Here is a 19,498-nt window from a genome sequence, read left to right as displayed (position 1 = left end):
ACAAAATTCTACTCAACTGAACAAATCCAACCTGTCATTTAAACTTCAATCTTCCAAATATTTCGGCGACCCGTTAAAGCTGAAAACGTGTTTCAAAACACGTGCCAAACGGTGAAATACGCTTGAAGTACTTTAGTTCAGTGAAAGCAACGAAAGCCAAAAAAAAATTAATTCTGTTAGCACGTGTCTAACAGATTTTGACCATTAAGGAAAAACAAATGACTGTACTTGTGTTTAACAAATATACATTAAAAGACCGTAAATAGACAAACATTTAATTTTAACGCTGTTGATATCTTGAAGAAAATGTTATGAACCTAAAAACTAAAGCTAAATTTGAAATTATTATGACGTTAAAAAAAAAAAAAAATAGAAATCAACTGTTATTTTTGCGTTGAAAAATTAATTTTCACAAACCTAAATAAAAAACTTTACATGATGTCCAATGACAGCAAAAGCGTTAATACAATTTAATAATTTAATGGTTCGGAGGACTTGTTAAAAATTACAAGAATCTATCGAAACGATTGAAAAATTCACAACTGAAAAACATTTTTTTAGATGAAAAGTGACCATCAACACTACGACAGTCTTATTTATCCAAATTAAATTTTAGGATACTACGAAACTTGAAAATTCTGGGAAATCTTCCTATACACACGTATCGACACAAAATATACAAATCTTACCACTATCCTATGATAATATCACATTAACACTTGTTTCGTCAACAATACTAGTTACCTAGAGTAATAAATGTGTATTGATTCTTTTAGCTGTGTCAAATCGTATCTGTTGATAAGTCCACAGTTAATCTACAGAGTAATTAAGCACTAGTAATCACATGGAAAAAATGTCTGTTCATAGTGAATTAATCGAGAGGAACACAAAGTAATAAATACAACTATAAATAACACAAAACAAGAAGAACCGAAAAAAAAAAAAGAAAGAAAACGAGATCCATTGTGCACGTTAAAGCCGAAGCTTCCCGTTATCAAATTACGAATCACAACACGATTGGTAATAAATAATATTGACACTGTCAAAGAAACTCAATTGTCGATGGCATCGTGAGTCCTGAGGTTCCAACATCTGTTGAGCATCGGACTCCGCCTGGCCACGTACAGAACGAGCTTGCCCTTTTCCGCGTTCTTGAAAAGCTGGACCACTTGGGCGTGGGTCATACCGTCGAGCGCTGTGCCATTCACCGCGAGTATCTCATCCGAGACCTTGAGCGTGCCCAGCTCGGCAGCCTGGCCGTTCGGGAGTATGCTCTTGATGAAGATGCCCATTTTGCCCTTGTTACTATCCATGCCGCCGACTATCGTGAAGCCGAGTCGCTTTGCTCCCTTTTCTAGGGTCACTGTCATGAGGTCCAGGGACAAGCTTGTGGCGCGCCTCACGTTACTCGCAGAGCTGCGCTTGCGGACCTGCAAAGATACAAACAATACAAACTCATCAGATTTTTTTTTTTTTCAAGGAAATTTACATAAACGTCCTAAAAGACTAAGCATAATGCTTTGCTAAGTTAAACCTATTTTTGTTGTTGTTATTTTCATCGCGAGTTGAGGATGATCGGTAGATACAGACATCACAATGAAAACTTTTGAAATCTACTTTTTTGGAGGATCCTGAATCACCTCAATCGGATTTTTTCAGTGTTTTTTTTAAGTCCTTTTTAAAATGAATCAATACATTCCAAAGTGGAGCTCTTTGATAAGATTAACAGCGTTTTCATTGGAGTTGACTTAAATTTAATTTTTTTCACATGAATAAGTAACTTGTACGAATGTAGAGGTACGAGAAAAAAAAAGGAAAACAAAAAGCCAATGTTATGGTTGAAATCCAACCGATTTTAAGCATAATTTACACTGTATGACTCGCCATAAGCCAATCAGGTACCCGTAAAAGAGGCTTTGTCCCAGCAAGTAGATATTGCAAACAATTACCTGGAATTTTCTCATTCCGGTGACCTCCTCCCTGTTCTCGTTCTCCTGCACCAGCACGACGGTACGCCCGTCTTTGGTGACTCCCCCGATAACCTCGCACGTCTTGGACCTCTTGAGCGCTCGGCCGTTGTCTTTGCCCTCGGCATCCTCGCTCTTGCGCGCGTTTTTCACCACCATGCCGTTCTCCTCCGACATCTCGACCTCCTTGGTCTCGGCACCCGCCTCACTTTCAAACGTCTTGTCCACAACCATCGCCGCCCCGCACCCATCGGGCATCCCCCAAATCTCTGACTCGCTCCGCGAGCGAGTGATACTCTCGTCTAGGCTCCAAGCTTCGCCGAGCTCTTCCTCGTCGCCGTCGAAGAAACGAAAATTCGGCTGCCGGGCGATCTGAAACTCGACCAGCCCGACGCAACTCCTCAGCACCATCCTCGCCTCGGCCAGCGACATCCCCCTCAACCTACGCCCCGACACCCGCACGATCTCGTCCCCGATCCGAAAGAGCCTGGACAACGCAGCCGCCCCAGTCTTGCTCATGGACCCGACCACGTAGTACGGCCTGACGGCGTCGTGCCGCTCCACCCCGATCCCAAGATCCCCCGGCCTCTCCACATTGACTTTGACCGTTTTCAACTCACGGCGAGTCAGAGGCGTCTTTGGAGCCGGCGTCGGTGGCTGCGGCATCTCGAAGATCGGCCGCTTCACCCGGGGTGACGCGGGCCCCAGTGCGGAGTGCGACCGTTTCGGCGTGTACTCCGACACCGGCCGGCTTTTGCCGGTTTTTCCGGCCGGCGGCGAGTCCTTGCAGGGCGAGGCTTCGTTATCCACGAGCTTCATGTAACTGAGACTCCGCAGGTAGAGGGCGCTCGGCCTCTTCTTCTCGGGCGTGCGGAACAGCGCGCTCTGTGGGCAAAGAGCGACCTTGGCCGACGATTTCCTCGTGAGGGTAGAATCGCCGGACATCGCGTCGTCGAGACTCCCCTCGGGTTTTGACGGCATCGGCTCGCTGTCCTCGAGGATCACGGTCGCGGCGTCGTCCTCGTCCTCGGCGAATTCTCCCGACCTTACCGATTTCTCGCTGGTGCTCCGCATCCCGGCGGTACAGCGCTGATCCGATAGGCTCTTTGAGCTGCCGAAGGGCAGTTTTGCGTTGCCGCAGTCAGCTTGGCAGAAGGTGTGGCGCTTGGCGATCGACTTTCCGCTGTCAGGCGAGTCGGCGCCTGCACGCGTACTGTCCGAGTCATATCCGCTCTCGTCGTAGGTCAACCTTATGCCGCCGATCATCAGCTCCAGGTCGTTCACTTCGGACGTTTTTCGCCCGGTTTCGCGTCTGTAATTGGAACAACGATTATTAACCACCGAACGAGGATTTACTTTTTTTTTTAGTACTATCACGTTAGAAGCAAGGCCAATAACTCACTTGACGTTTTTGTTCTTGTCAGTGTCGCCAAGTTTGGCTCGTCTCCTCAGCGTAGCATTGCCCGCGTCCTCGAGGGTCTTCTGGGCGGCGGCAGCGCCCTCTTGCGTGTTGAGAACCTCGGAGTTCTCGATGAAAAAGTCCAGCACGCGCCTGTGGCGCTCCAGTTCCTGGATGCTGCGACTGATTTCTAGCCGGCGGTTGGCCAAGAGGCCGATCTGTGGCTCTGCCATGCCGTCACTGAAGGACCTTGTCATGTCGTAGTCGGCGTCATTTCTCTCCTCCCGCGTCGAGCTCTTTTTGCGAGACGAGAACGCAGAGTGCAGGGAGGTGGACGAGCTCGAGGCCTTGAAGAGGTTGCGCAAGGACTCGACGCGCCCGATGCGCTTCGGCTTGACGTAGTCCGACGGGAAGGTCGTGTTGTGCATCCTTTCGTCCTTTTTTACAAAATGTGGGTGTCATTTACATTTTTCGTTGGAATAGATGCTTCATACAATAAAAGTCGATAGTATTTTTGTATTTCATATGTTACAATGCAAACTATCTAAAAAGATTCATTTACATTTGAATTTTTGCTCGTTCATTCAAACGGTATGAGTTATAAAATTTGAACAATGGAAGAGCTGTAAAATACAATTTAAAATAAAACTGTCGACTTTAAATTATATGCATTGAAAAAAATTCGCAGTAACGCATAAATTATGTGCACGTGCAATTGCATAAAAATATATTTACAGTAGAACGGAAAAGAAAAAATGTTATATTATGCATTAATTATATGCACGTGCAGTTGCATAAAATAATGTTTACAGTAGTAGGTGAAGAAATTTTAAGGTGAAATAAAACGGAAAAATGTCAATATTTGCATAATGGAGATAAATGTATACCTTTTCGTTATCTTCGTTCGCGTCGTTTTTGCTGTGTGGGCTCCAATGCCTCCTTCTACCGAGTTTCTCCCACTTTTGTGCAACTTTCTTGCCCCATGTAGCAATACCTGTGGACAATGAAAAATGACACGTTTAGAGCTGCCGTAGAAACTTTTTTTTCTTATTAACACACTCTGCCAACCCATGTATTACCATAAAAAAAATAACTTACAAAAGAATAAAATTGTTCTAGGTGTTTCACAGATTTAGGCACAACTATTTTATAAATTTTTTTTAACACTTTGAGAGAGAGGTTTTTAATCTTTACTAAAAGTACATTCTTTTTACCATTGACAAGATTTTTCTTTACCACTGTTTACAATACAATACAAAGAAAAAATCTTTTTAGCTGCCAAATACATTCTAGATGTTAAAGTTTATTGTCAAGTATTTGAGGTAAATATATTGAGATTCTTTTTCCAAATACTTGGCACAAAAAAAAGTATCCAAGCCCAAGTCTGGTTATTCTCGTGCAGTTAACCACTTGTCAATTTTCGTTTATATTATAATATTTAGGATCCGACTGGTTCAAAAAAAAAATCCAAACAAGTAAAAATATTTTAAAAAAGCTTACTTTTAGAAGATGGGGGGATGAGCGCTGCAGGTGGAAGCATTTCCGTGCGCTGCTTCTGACCCCAGGACTCGGGACTCGTCACTTCCTTGGTCCTTTTGGGCGTAGCGACCGGCATCGTCACGGCTTCAGCCTTAGCGTCGTCGCTCACCATCTTCCATTCGTGGCGAAAGTGATTGCAAGTGTCCTCAATGTCCAGCGGATGGTCCTGGCTTATGGGCGTCGCAGACACGAGCTCGGGACTCTGGTCGAGCGAGCGCCTGGTCTTGAACAGTCGCATCCTGCGCCTCTCTGCAAACAAAAAAAGACAACCATCAAGTTCAACATTCGTTTTTTTTTTTTCGAAAATTTCTAAAAAACTTTTCGTACTGTGTAACTTTTTTCACTGTGTCGATCAGCTTTATTATATGATATATCATTCGAAACGTATAAGCTATCGCTACGCCGAGTTTCATCTAAATCCATAAGTTGTGACATAATATCACAAAGGGATGAGTTAACGATTCAATAGGTAGACACATCACGAATTGTCACGAACTAGTTATTTTTAAAATGTTCACGTGTCTCTCGTACCTATATAAATATCATCAGCAATTCGTATAATAAAACTTGCGAAATCACACTCTCGGAGACGTTAGTTCATCCATTGATTGTATGAAAATTTTTTTTTTTAAAGATAAGTTTCATTCACTAGGAATTAACGCACTGCGTCCTTCGACCAAACGACAATGCAATCGAGGAGAGCTCCCGTACCATAGACCGAAGGGATGCCCCAACCGCGGAAAGTAACCAGGTGAAGCAACACCCGCGCGATGGGAGACGATGCACGTCTGATCGAACGCTCGGCTCTAATGAGCTCACGGCCCGCACCTGTGGCGCGCTGATGATTGAAAACGCAGAGCGGACGTGCCTTTTTTTTAAAAACACACCAGCCCTCTGCTCCGTCCCTCCTAAGCGTAGGGGAAAAAGAAAGGGGGGGAGGAGCAGCAGAGGGCATAGAACAATGATGGGCTTCCAAAAGAGAGGGGGGGGAAGGTTGTTTTGGCCGGAAACTCTCCCCCGTTTTTCCCCGTATTCGTCCCGCTGCGGCCCCTCCCGCTTTCCAAATTGACCTTCGGCTTTCTCCCTCCCCGTGACCTTTGCACCTGCGAAAATCGGCGAATCTCCAAGTGGTGCACGTATCTTCTCCGAAGCCCTCGGTGATTCATCGGCGTACCCATGCAGTCTGTCAAAAAGGTACTTATTGTCGAAAGACGAGTCAAACGCGAGAATGAAAAAGAACAACGAAAGTCGGATGTTGGACCCTCGGTGCACGTGTTGGAGAGCGACAAGTTAAACAAATAACGGATGAGTTAAGTAAATACCCAAACTATATATGTATGGAAAAACACGGTAAAGAAGGGCGGTATTTATACCGGTGGTGGTAATGGCGATATATAAATAGATCGATTCCCCCCTTGGCTTGGTTTTTTTTGCCCCCTTCCGGATCGTCCGGTTTCGAGGGAGGGGCTCCATTCCGCCTTGTCGGCGACGGGTCGTCCGAGTGGAGTCGGAGGCGTGTCGCGCGCGCGGGGAGCCGCGAAAATTTTGCGTCGGGGAAATTCGCCGAGCCCCGTGTTTTTACGCTACGTGCGCTTCCGGCGCTGCTCTGCTATTTCGACGGACCGTCGTTTTGTCGCGGTGAAATTTGCGGCTGCGAGGAAAAAATTCGAAAGGGAATCACGCGGACGGTGCGTTTCGAAAGGCGGTACTTTTGCGCGGAATGATTATCATTCGATTCGTTAATTTCCACGAGTTCTTTCTTTTTTGCTTTGGTACCTCGTGGCAAGTAAAAATGTAGTGGATTATGTGCCGTTATCTGGAGAAACCTCGATTTGTCGTTTCGATTGAAAACTGGGCGTGTCGGGAGATGGAACTTTCTATAAAATTACTTCCCAACCAAGAGGATTAAGTTTGCGTCTTTGCCTGCCTCGAATGGTAAAATGTCACAGCACAGGGGGCTCAAGTATCGAGAAATGAAATGATGTTTCGATCACGAAACCCCGCTGTGGAGCTGTTAATTGTGCCCTGGACAAAAAAAAAAAAAAAAAAAAAAAAACACAGTGTTGCACCAAAATGAAGCCAACGAGATAAGAGAAGGGGGTGAAACATCGTGCATTATTGTCCACACTTGGGGCACGAATTTCAGCCCACGTAATAGGACCACGGTAAATGTGTTAAGACAGGAAACCATGCACAGACAGGAAGACAGTAGCAAAAAGGAAGGACAAAGGGAGCGAGCAACGATGACGAAACGCCTCGGTCTTTATGTCGCGCGCGCGTAATGTTAAGAGCAAAAAAAGCTTCGGGAGAGCCAGACCAGACAGAAGTGGCGCAACACCTACATGGATACATCTGAATACGATATATCGTGCTTGGAGATTTCGTCTCTTTCTCCTTCTCTATCAACGTATACAAATCTCTCTCTCTCTCGTCTGACGTGCCTATATATACTTACAGTCTAGTATTATATTTATGCGCACGTGACGAAAGCCCGCGTAATTCTGATTTATCGACACCGCGGTGATATGTACTCGCAGTGCATCTCCTTACAGCTGCAGTCATCCGTGTGTATACCTGCATATTCATGTACACAAAACCTGTTCTCCTTTCTCGTATACCTACATGTGTGTACACCCAACGCGAGTCCGTGCACATATACCTGGTATACTCGAGGAGAGGGGAAAACCCGACCATGGGGTTAAAAAATCGTGATCCCCCCGCGGACTAGTCGGAGCACCTATATAGACCGTGTGCCGTACCGGTTCCACTGCCGGTTGTCATGTTCGCGTCCCCGACGTGCTGTTTGTACCGTCGTAGTTTTCAAGGATTGAGTTACTTTGGGCGTGTACCTGCATTAGACTAGTCTTGCTGCGTTGTGCAACGATTATTACAGGTAGCCATGTATATCGAGCTGATGTAATAATTGAGTTACGAGGGTATGGTCCTCGCGAGCGAAGCGAAACGTGTGTACCTTAGACGCCCTTAGTAACCCTCGAAAATTTTCGTTACGTATATACATATACTTGCACGCAATGTACATTTTTACATGGATTAAATAACGTATACTGACACGCACCATTTTCCCGCAGACACAACATGCACCAGCATGCATATGAAACGTATAGGCCAGCTCCAATTCGCATCGAACGATTGCGCGGGACGATAATCTCCGATCTTATCGAAAGACGATAATTATACCTTCGAAACAATTAATCAAGTAATAAAAATTCAAAATAGCAAGAGAAAAAGAAGAAAAAAAGGGTGCAGCTGCTTGGATTGTCCTCTTATACAGCGACTACTTTTCTAACAGTATGACGAGTATTGGCCGATAGATTTTTTTTTTTTTTTTCCACCGAGAACCTGTAACACTCACACATGGGCGCGTGCTCTCGCGAAAGTAGTCCGAGCGTATGCAACAGGGAGATACCAAAAAGGGTGCGGAGGCGGCGTGTACAGCGTTTGCTTGAAAAAACGCGTGCCCACGTAGGTACTTATACACGTTGTACATATATATATACAAGCTTGCCTTCTGCGGTGGACGGGCCCTTCGTGTCATGGATACTTGCTCCGGTGGTGGACCGTATACCGATCATTCTCGGACGATGGGTTGTTCTCTGAACCACCTTATTTTGTGCTTTTTTTTCTATAGGTACATCCGTGGTTTTTTTTTTTTTTTTTTTTTTTTTTTAATTCAAAGATGCGACCATAGGTATAAAAGAGAGAAAAAGAGGGTACAAACAGTTATTTTCGTAATTTATTCAATACGCATATTACGTTAGGAGAGCCTCGCGTGCCGGTAACATGATTAATTTACTGTGTACCCGTGTAAGCGTATGTGAGAAAGGGATGATTTAGGGAAATTTTGTTTCTGTGGTGCGGTTTCGCGTCGAGCGCAACAAATTTTTGTTGTGATGGACAAAAGATTCGATTACATATAATTTAATCCGAGTTTACCTACACAGTTGATACTTCAACAGGTTCATCAAATTAGCTGACGAGGTTGCGTTGAAGCACCATCAACAATATTTAACCAATATTTCACCGGATCGAGTAATTTTCAACGAAAAACAATTAATGCACCAAGACTGCGAAACAACAGATTTACCATGCTTACGTCAAAAATCATTGTAGAATAATACCGTGTAGTATAGAGCTGATGAAGGAGTGTTGAAGATGATATACCCTATACTCTTCGCTTCATTAACATGATCCCTTCTGCGCAAGTGGACTCCAACACAATTGGATTTACAATGCGATCGTGCCGTTGAACCTGCCAGCCGGATTGCAAGGACCGAGTATCGGAAAATAACGATGGAAGAGCCCAACGGAACAATTGTATCGTCCGATGCACTCTCGCACGACTATTATACTCGAAACCCATTAATCCTACATGTATGACACATGTACACACGTGAGAAAAACAGAAGGGGGAAGGGTATATATATACTGCAGGCACTCGAGGGTCCCCGTGGGCATCGAATTCGGTGTTTATACAGGAAATACACAGTGAGTAGGTATATGGGGCATGAGAGCCACCTACGCGTATCCCTCCGCAGCATTAAATGTATATACCTATCGTGGGAGAAAAAAAAGTCTCGTGTGGGTATATATATATATGGATTCCCGTGCAGTGTACAACAGGAGGCAAACGTATATAGGGCCCGGCGCCACAATGAGCTGTGCACCAGCCGAACACCCGGACACGCACTCGACGACACCTCCTCGCCACACATACAGCATACACGGAGGGTCGCTCATGCGCATTATTTTAGGGGTGGCGCGGGGTGTGAGAAAAAAAAAGAGAGCACGTGCTCTCTGTCTGTCTCTTGCGCATCGGCAGCACGTGGCTTGGCTCCGATGATATTTTTGGATACCTATATATATATATATACCCTTACCGGCGAAGTAGAAAAGAAGCGTGCGAGCCTCGAGGCCGGTGCAGCTGTCGCTCTACTACTCTGATATATATTATTGTGTTCATACGGTGCTGAGCGAAGACCCTCTTCCGCATGGGCGAGCATACGAGAGCACCTTCCGTCTGGGATAACCCCCCCTTCTTCCTTCTCGTGTGTGTTTATTATATACATTACGGGGCGGACTTAAATGGACTGAGCGCACGCTCCTATATATATCTCTTTCTCGGATGGTCCCTTTTTTTTGGCTTTTAAAGGCCCGAGCGGGCGACTTTGGCGTTCCCACAGCGATAATGTGAAATTTAGGGGGGAGGGGCCCGCGGGGATAGATGCTCATTGCGCGTGGATGAATGACACTATATTGTAAGTACTGGGCCCGTTTGTGTTTGCTCTTCTCGTTGCGCTTACTTTTTTTTTTTTTTTTTACTTCAAGGAGCGTACTTTCACGTATACACTGGCTATCTTATAAATTTGGCTTAAATTGCCGAGTTTATTGTGGTTATAAGGTGAATTATGGATCCGAGGTGGCGTTGCTTTTTTTGGGGATTTATTATGCGTAACGAGCCCACCAAAAAAAAACACCAATCCGCTGTTGCGTCCTCGATTTATGGATCCAACGTTTTTTCCGATGTTCGTGCGGATGTTTCAGGGGGGAAAAAGGTGTGTTTGTCGAAAAACAAACAGGATTTTTTTTTTTTTCATTTTTTTCCGAGACAGTAATTGCTTCCTTGACACTTTGGTATACCGATCGCAGTTGTTTAGATACACCGAGGAAAAAAAGAAAGGAATCCAATCAAAAAAAGGAAAGATGATTGAAAAAAGTCCCCATCAGCGGAGAAAGCTCGATCGGCCAGGCGTCCATTATAATTAGAAAACCAAGCGATTTCACTGTGCAAAACCAACAGTGCCGATCCTTAAAATCGCAGGATTTTCTAATTTCTCAAATTACACCAATAAGCCACGGATAAGGCCTCGAAAACCCGCAATGTGCGCGCCGGAGGGACGCGCAAAAAGACTCTTGAAAATCGAAAGTGCGAAAAAAAAATGAAGTAACCTCCGAGTGCCGATCGCCTCGAGCTCAACACTCGCGCATTACACCCGGAGTGGCCTTCTTCTTCTTCTCCTTGCGTTCTCGTAATTGCACGCGGAGTCTCATCCGCGGATCTTTCATTTACCTCTCGAGCAGGTGAAATGTGTGTCAGCGCATAAGTAGCGGTGTCTCGAGGTGAGGACGGCATCGGCGTTTTTACTTTCGCTCGCGACGAGGGGTCGAAAAAGGAGCTGGTCCGTGGGGGTCTTTTTTTTTTAATCGTATTCGAACGCGCGGAAATGGACTTTTACGGACTGAAAAGTACGAGAGCGGTGCTCTCGATGCAACGCCGCGGCTGTGGCTCAAGTGGATAAGCGGAACAGCGCGTGTTTTCCTTGTATCTCGCGTGTTTGCCCATTGGAGGATTATTCAAACATTTTTATTAATTTTTCATGAGGAGGGCATTTTTATTCGCATCCGGCTGCGATACCTGATGGTTCTGGCGCACGTAATCACCGGTATGCTTTTTTTCTGCTCTGAAATTGAAGGAAATCGTTGTCGAGATATCTTTATTCCACTTGGCGAAATGTACATTATATACGGGAAATCCATTTCAATCCATACATATTTATGAGACTCGTGTATACGCATATTTGGTACATTAACTGTAATCGATCTGTTATAATCAGTTTTTTTAATTTAAAAAAAACCAATGTTCAATGGCTACGAGTGCATTAGGACACGTTTGACTCTCTACAGCCTTGTTGGATCAATTTATTTAACAGAAGTTGGCAAGGTCACTTCATCCCTTCCGCATTCAGCACCATTGCAATGTATTTAGATAAATTAAACTCACAATGGCTTTTATTCATTACCATTTTGATTTATTCAACAAAATTAGTGTGAATGTAAAATGCATTTAAACTTTCACTAAATCCTGAGTCTCTCTTTTTCTTCCCACGTGAAGAAAGAAAAGTTTGCAAAGGGCGATAAAATAAAAGACCCATTTTCCAATGATTCGACGTTCTATTGGCACGTCAAAAAAAAATCAACAAAGGCATTAGGTTAAAAAAAAAAAAAAAAAAAAAAAAAAAGGCAGCGCTGTCATTGTGAGGTTTGAGGTAAGAGACAACGTGCACCTCAAAAATCTCCATTCACCAACGATTCGGAAACATCTGTCCTCGCCCACCAGACCAAAAATAGCGCCATTCTCCCACAAACCGTTCGAAAATAGTATACACTCTCTCCCCCCGACCCGCCGAACCCGCACCGCGCACCCTCGAGTACCCTCCCCAATTCACACCGAAATAGCCTCCACGATACCATCTCCTCGCGCTCGGAGCACACCGATACCGCTGTCTAGAAATTTCCCATGAATATTAATAATTTCCAGACAACTAGAGGAAAAACAAAGGAAGCCTTTTCCCACAGTCGTCCAATTAGACGAAAGGTGCGCATCCGCTATCGAATTTCACGTCCGAAGAAAAGTACCTGCCCTGCGCATCCGTTCGCTATAATGACACCCCTTCCCAAAAGTGTAGCATCAATTATACATGGCCCAACAAGTTGTGCGCTCCGCTCGCTGTGTATATATAAGTACCTTCGAGGTGATACGCGTAAAAGCGTCCAACGACAATCGTGTGTATAGTATACGTAAACGTCCCCACGCGGAAACGGTAAGGTATAAAGGTGTACAAGAAAAAGCGAGAGAATCCCGAGAAAGGCGAAAGAAATCCTACGACAATGCGCGCGTATGAAAACGGCGCATAATAAACACGCGGAGAGTACACTACACGTATACAGGCGGAGCGAGCGAGGGCGCAGACATCCAGGCGCTTTGAGAGAAAAAAAAAAAAAGGGTCCCTCCCCCCGTTTGCAGGTCGCGCGAGCGAAGTATACCGTGTGTATATAGCCCTTGCGGAGGAAAGGAAGAAAAGAGCGTGGGAGTCGGGCTCCCAAGGAGAGTAACCTGCTGATCGAGAAGCCCCCCGTGTGTATGGGAACAATCGACATCTGCTACAACGCTCCGGGGCCCTTTTTTTCTTTTTCCCTTTTTTTTTTTTCCTCCTCCTCTCTCCGCACGGAGCAGTACCGCTGACGATGCTCTCCACCGTGTATACACCCCCAAAGTTCCCATCGGTCCCTTCGTCTCCTTCTGGGGCTTTGATTATCCTCGGGGTTTCTTACAAACAAACGCGTGTATGGGCATACAGTGAGCCTCGGCAGGTAGTACCCGCGCATTGGCTATACCTTATACACACAGTTGGGAGAGGACAAAGCCTATACTGCACGGCCTTCGCTCTCTCTGCATAGTGGAACGGTGGGAGTGGTGTACCATACATGTGTACCTGTGTATACCCGCATCAACGAGGCTCACGTGTGTGCGCGCATACGAACACTGTGTAGGTGTGCATCGATGAGCAGAAAACTCTCACAAGGAAAAGCCTGTTATATATTATATATACGCGCGACGAGATGCACTCGTGCAAAGTCCTCGCGGACCATCTCGGGTGCGCGTACAGCGACTTCGCTGTTGCGAGGCGAGGAGGGAATCTCGGTTAAATGCTCATGTGAGGGACTTTGCAAGGTCGTCCTTTACCCTTCTTGTACCAGCGTGCGTATATAAATGAACGCAGGTTCCGCTGCAGTAGCGTGGACTTTTACGAGGCCCTAGTGGTGCATACTTTGTTTTATTTTTTTTATTAATTGCACCTTGAAAAGAGACTCTTTTAATTAGCGCAACAGGTTTTTTCGTATCGGCCGAAGGATCTCGGGAACTCGGCCCTTTTGCATCGCGAGCCTTAAAAGTCGAGAGCGGCAAAAGAGCCGAGAGAATAAGCGCAGATCTCGCGCACCTAAACATATACAGAAAGGGGTCTTGCGAAACACGAGGGGAGACGGACAGACGACGACCCGGCCTCCCTTGACACGGAAACTCTCTCGTCTCTCGCGTTTCGCGCTGCAAAACGGTATAAATCGGGACCAACGTTTTCACAAACGCGTGTGCCCTTGGCGTCGCGCGAGAGGGACTGAAGTGATAAGAATCGCGAATCTCGGTCCTCTCGGGTCCTCCTCCTTCTTTTGGACACGAGTACTCGAGTCCTGCGAGGGTTCGTTGGCCGATATTGCGCGCGCGACCGGCTTCCTCCTCGTCGGACCGCTTCTGCTCGCTCCCGTCGTTTTTTTTTTCTACACCCTTTTTTTTGGTCAATGTTCCACTCTCGAGGGCTACATGTGCACGTACGTGAGATCGGTGGGCTTGTTTTTTTTTTATTTGTTTATACACGTAGGCAAACGTCATTCGGTCTTTGCGGTGAAGGTGAGTACTTTTTTTTTGTCAATCGCTTGCTATACTAGTGCTGATATTTATGTTTCGCTTCTTTTTTACTTACTACGATAATTTGACAGAATTTTTATTGGGTTGCGGCAAAAAAAAAGTTTCCTTGTGAATCGGATTGTTGGAAGGAAAATTTTCTTTCAAAAAATCTATGTGAAGTAACTGTGTTTGCCAGTCTATTTGTTCCAACGATCCTACACTTGAGGGCAGAAACGGTTATTGTTGCACAGGCGGTTTTCCATAATCGCCTCGTAAATTAGGGCCCGGCGAAAACAAGGGCGTCGAAGGACTCTTCGCTCGAGATAACGCGCTGCACGCACCTATTTGGGAAGGACACGAGACAAACACGAACGAGGAGAACAACACTCGCGAGCAAACACGTATTACTTCCCGAAAATTTCGTCTCCATCGGACGGGAAAAGGAATAATACGCAGAGGCAGAAAAACACCTTTCCCTTTGGCGCACCGACGCGATGATATTCCAAGACGAGGATCCATAGCCTGTCCCCTGAGGGATTACCGAGGCTCAACTCTATTTGGTACACACAAGCTCGTCCCCTCCACTACCAAGACCAACAACTTTAGTATCGGCATATTATTGTTACTCCAACCAAGTGCAAAAAAAAAAAAAAAAAAATTTCATACCTGTATACACGAGGACGCACGTAACGCACTCGCCTTTCACGCCAAAAGCGATGGTGTAAGACGAATGTATCTACAAAAAGGTTTCTTCCACCATATCCTGCGCCTATTCGCTCCGCGACAATAATTTTTACAGCCCGATGTACTGTAAAAGTGGGCGATCCGAAAGCACGGAAGTCGTTTATTTCTCGAGGAGCACGCTGGGATGGACCTGCGCGCAGGTAAAATGTAAAAGCATATAGCTAGAAAAGCCATAAAACGCATCGGCTGCAAATGCGCGTCATCTGTTGCAGTGCGGGGCTTAGCGAAACGTGACTCGGAGAGGTGTACTTTATTGGCATCAAGAGAGAGAGAGAGAGAGAGTTCCTATTCTTCGGCACTGGAAGAAGTCGTATTTGGCCCATCTCTGCACTGCTACTCGCTCGTTACGTACTACAACTTTTAGTACGGGCAATTACCGGGGGGCCATTTTCTAACTACTAATTTTTGTTGGGACCCATAATGCGGATGGCGGAGGCCATTTTTGCATGCTTCATTAGCACGTGCGATTATTATTAAACAGTTTGACTATATTGGAAAATAAATAACAAGCCGATTCATGATTGTTCCACGCGGCTGGTATAAAATAACTAGCAACAATTATTTTTTCCATCGGAGCGGGACAACTGTCGGTAACCCAATTAACTCAATGACCCAAAACTATTCAGCAGCAATGTATTTCGCGATGTACCTTATGATTATTTGATAAGTACTTTAATTGAAAATGAGTGAAAAAGAACTCGTCACAACTTGGTAAGGAAATCGAAAAACTTTCAAGTGAGAAAACTCAAGTTTTAGTACCTAAGAACACTCAGTTTGATGCGGCAGCCTACATGTATATAAAGATGAGGCTCGTCGAGCACAAAAGTTTGGCTTGTGGTTCATAACTGAGTGTGTGCTGGTATGTATTTGTTATTCCCAACTATATCACAAAAGCTGGACCGATGAAAAAAGTTGCTGCCCAAGTGCGATGGGTAAAAAAATCCGTTTTTTTTATTTTAAAATTCGGAAACGAGCTAGTTTGGGTTTCTCGACCTAGATCTAGCGATATCTAGTATTGAAAATGCAAAAAAGGACATTGTATTGGTGTTGTTTGCGAAAGCGGGACATTTTTTTCTCTCACTAGGGTCAGTAGGACATACAGCTTTAAAGCAGAAATTGTTGACCACCTCAACGTAATTTTTATTATTTTTCAGATGGATGAAAGAGTATTATATGATTGCTAAAAATAATCATAAAATCACTGAGTGCTCCACTTTAGACTTTGTCAGCCAAATGATCGTAATACCAAATAAAGTTACTATTTCAATGCAAATTGTCTCAAAACTAATTTTTTGTCGCAACAAACATTTTTTATCCCTTTTAAAACTGTGTATGCTGCAAAAAGGGGCCATTTTACCTTTTTTATGAAACAAACAATGAATATTCGTATAAATTTCAGAAAAAATCGTACGAGTAAAAGTATAGGTGTACAGAAAAACTTTTAAAACAAAACCAAGTACTCATTCGTACAAACGACGAGTTGTCTAAGCGATGTAAACAATGTAAATATACACACACAAACATCCGGTGTGCTCTAATTGGCCTTAAACGATATTTCAAGGCACTAATAAAAGTAAAAATGCGCTTTGGTCCGAGCCGAGAAAAATAAATAAATTAATAAAAACTTGCACTCACTCCGAAAGATTTCAAAACTCTACTTAAAAAAACATTAACATATCGTCTACACACTCGAGATAACTAAAAAAAAAGGTCACTTGTCATTTCCGGGCGTACGCGATCGTGCGACATCTTTCTTATCTCCTTCCTTCGTCACCAAGGAATCAAAGTACTCAGCATTGGCTGAATTTCCATATAGGTATCAAACAAAAAACGATACAAAATGAAAACACTTACGTTGATACGATAAAGAGCAAGTCCTGTCAGCGGCCGTGGAAACAATCCTCTGCCAGGCGATGAAAAGGAAGAATATCCAAGGAGAGGCACATTGGCACTATCCAGAACGGCCGATCGGTTCGGCCATGGAGGCAAAAACAGCAAACACGGTTTTTCGATCGATGCGGCGAAAAAAAAAAAAAAAAAAAAAAAAATCGGATGATCAATTACAACAAATTGTCCTGCATGATAACTCAGAGCATCATTGTTTATCCAACGTATGATACGCGACAGACCGGGCCTTGAATGATTCACGCGGTACGTCTACTCGCCAACGCTCCTCGGGCAACACTGAAGAGCGAGAACGTCTCTGCTAGGTAGGGCCGGTCTGATGGGAAGGAAGGAGCAAAAGAAGAGCGAGAGCGCGCGCACTGTATATGTAGGTACATTTCTTTCCGTCCCTCTTTATTTATACCTCCTTCTCCAGGGTACCCAATAACAATCAAGTAAGCCCATTAAAACGGGCTATTTGATAATAAGGCTTCTATATACGTGTGCATCGTGACGCTAATGGCGATGGGGCGATTGCATGTCGCACTGGGCTTTTTGGTACATCGAACAGTTGAGATATTAAGTCGGAAAATCGATAGATTTCCGTAACGGCGAGTAAAGCCCTAAGACCATCACTGCGATTACACGTCACTCGGGACTTGGAATTGCTATCAACGTATACCTTTGGTATGGCTTCCCTAAAAGAGAAATTCTAGTTCTACAGCGTATTAGCGATGGCAAAGAGAAACTTGGGGGTGGAAAGCGAGGGCGAAGTTTGATCCACCGGATCAAGAAGTGGTCACGCGAGTGGTGGGCACCTGATTTCCACGACTTCGAGCGAAAGAGTTGAAATGTATTATAAATTTGCCATCGAGTACCCTTTGCGCGATACTCAACAATTTCACTTTGACGGAGCTCTGTATACATACTACTCTTGCGTTGAAAATAAAATGTTTCAGTGGAATATTGTGTGATTCCGGATGAAAAGTTTTTATTATTATTATTTATTTTTTTTTTTCAGTTAAAGTTTAACAGACATTGAGATAATATCTGGAAAATTGCAAGGAATCCATACATGCTGGAAATATTGATTGATTACCTGTAAGGCTTATGGTATTCAATATAAACTTCTGAAGTAACCAATTATAATATGGTGAGTGCGTTGTAGGTTTTATTCGTGCTTAAAAACTTATACGTGAAGTGCAGCCATAAAAATAACAAATCAACACAAAAAAATACGTTTAGTTCCAACAAAGTAACAAAAAATGTTTTTTCCTGTTTCTGGGATTAATCCTATGTATCCTCGAGCCACAAAAAAGCTCCAGTGGTGATGGTATACTTCTGCAACAAAAACTACTACTTTAAAACTTTCTGATCAGAAAGTTAGTAATATAACGTTCGAATTTCAACCAAATATTTTTAATGACAAAAAATTTATTTTGGCAAAACTTTTCAATAAACATTTCAGAATAATAAACCATGATGCATCATCATCTACTGTCTAAAACAACAACGTGCAGTATTTGTGTTCTGGCACCTCAACAGCGACGCTAATAAAATTTTGAGATTTGACGTACACCTCTCATGTACCTCCTATATTGTATAGTTGTTCTGGTGGGATGTGCAATAAAACTCCCAAATACAAAAAGATTAATTAAATCTTCCATTATTTAACCCCATAAAATATTGTTCGAGCCCCAAAAAATCCCCTCAGTCCCCCGAACTCGTTTGCCTCTATTATTATGAAATATGTGTATTAAATACAAATACAATTAATTTTTATTTTTCCACGTTATCCATGAGGCAAAGAACGATTTTTTATTTGAGAGTTATGAGAATTGTCAACTACTCATTTAATTTATCAGTTTTCTCATTATCACATAAAAACATGTTTAATGAGATTTTTACAAAAACAATGTTATTTATTCACTCATTTCCTGGTCATAATGGATATTTTGTAGTTCACTTAATTGATTTAAAGTTTCAATTCAATATTTACATTAAAAAAAAAAAAAAAAAAATTGACAAGAAAAAAATTTTTTTTTAATATTATATTTTATATAATTTTGTGATTCATTACATTTCACTCAATCGTTAAGTTTTTTTCATAATTTTATTTTATTTGTGTACCATCATTAAAAATTAGTTATTGGATACAATTTCGAAAATCAGAAACCTTCATTTACTTCGTGGCAAAAATATAAAACAAAATCGTATTTAATCACTAAATCTTGTCTACCATATTTTACAAAGTCAAATATTTGTCATTGGGATAACGGAGAATAGTAAAAAGAGTGCAGTAAAGAGTGATCATGTTCTCAGAAAATTTTCTCGCAAAGCATAGCTCAGTGGGTCTTCTCGATCTTTATGTTTATATTTTATACTTACGCGCTAGAAAGGGTGATGAAACCTCACAAGTCTATACATGTATATTTACTCATATTTTTAAGCATAAAATTCGGAAAAAATGCTATTTATTGCAAGAGGTAGTGCTTAGTGTAAGCCAAATTTAACATGTGCCAGAGAATCAGTCTTCGTTTTTACTACAAAAAAAAGTTTAGGAAAACTTTTTATTCAAACATAAACAAAAGAAAAAATTTTTTTTCAAATAAACATACACAAAATCTTCGCTACCTGCAAGTCTTTTAAAAATACCATATGCTTCCGTTACATATCACGTGTAAACTAAGGTTGTGTCCATCGTAA

General features: G+C 43.3%; 1 protein-coding gene across 1 annotated transcript; it reads right to left on the bottom strand.

Moving 5' to 3' along the window:
• Nucleotides 1-361: 361 nt before the first annotated feature.
• Nucleotides 362-17,078, bottom strand: LOC106641546 (uncharacterized). Its single transcript, XM_089597904.1, has 6 exons — nt 16,763-17,078; nt 4,867-5,154; nt 4,254-4,360; nt 3,370-3,803; nt 1,950-3,279; nt 362-1,430 (listed from the first exon to the last, which is right to left on the bottom strand). The coding sequence occupies exons 2-6, from the start codon at nt 5,141-5,143 to the stop codon at nt 1,053-1,055; spliced, it is 2,526 nt and encodes an 841-aa protein (XP_089454030.1). The 5' UTR covers nt 5,144-5,154; nt 16,763-17,078; the 3' UTR covers nt 362-1,052.
• Between the last annotated feature and the right edge of the window lie 2,420 nt (nt 17,079-19,498).

This window comes from Copidosoma floridanum, unplaced genomic scaffold, assembly GCF_036245765.1.
Source record: "Copidosoma floridanum isolate Cflo_tuat_1 unplaced genomic scaffold, Cflo_Japanese_pri ptg000040l, whole genome shotgun sequence".
NCBI classification, from domain to species: Eukaryota; Metazoa; Arthropoda; class Insecta; order Hymenoptera; family Encyrtidae; genus Copidosoma; species Copidosoma floridanum.
This window is presented reverse-complemented; position numbering and strand designations above follow the sequence as displayed.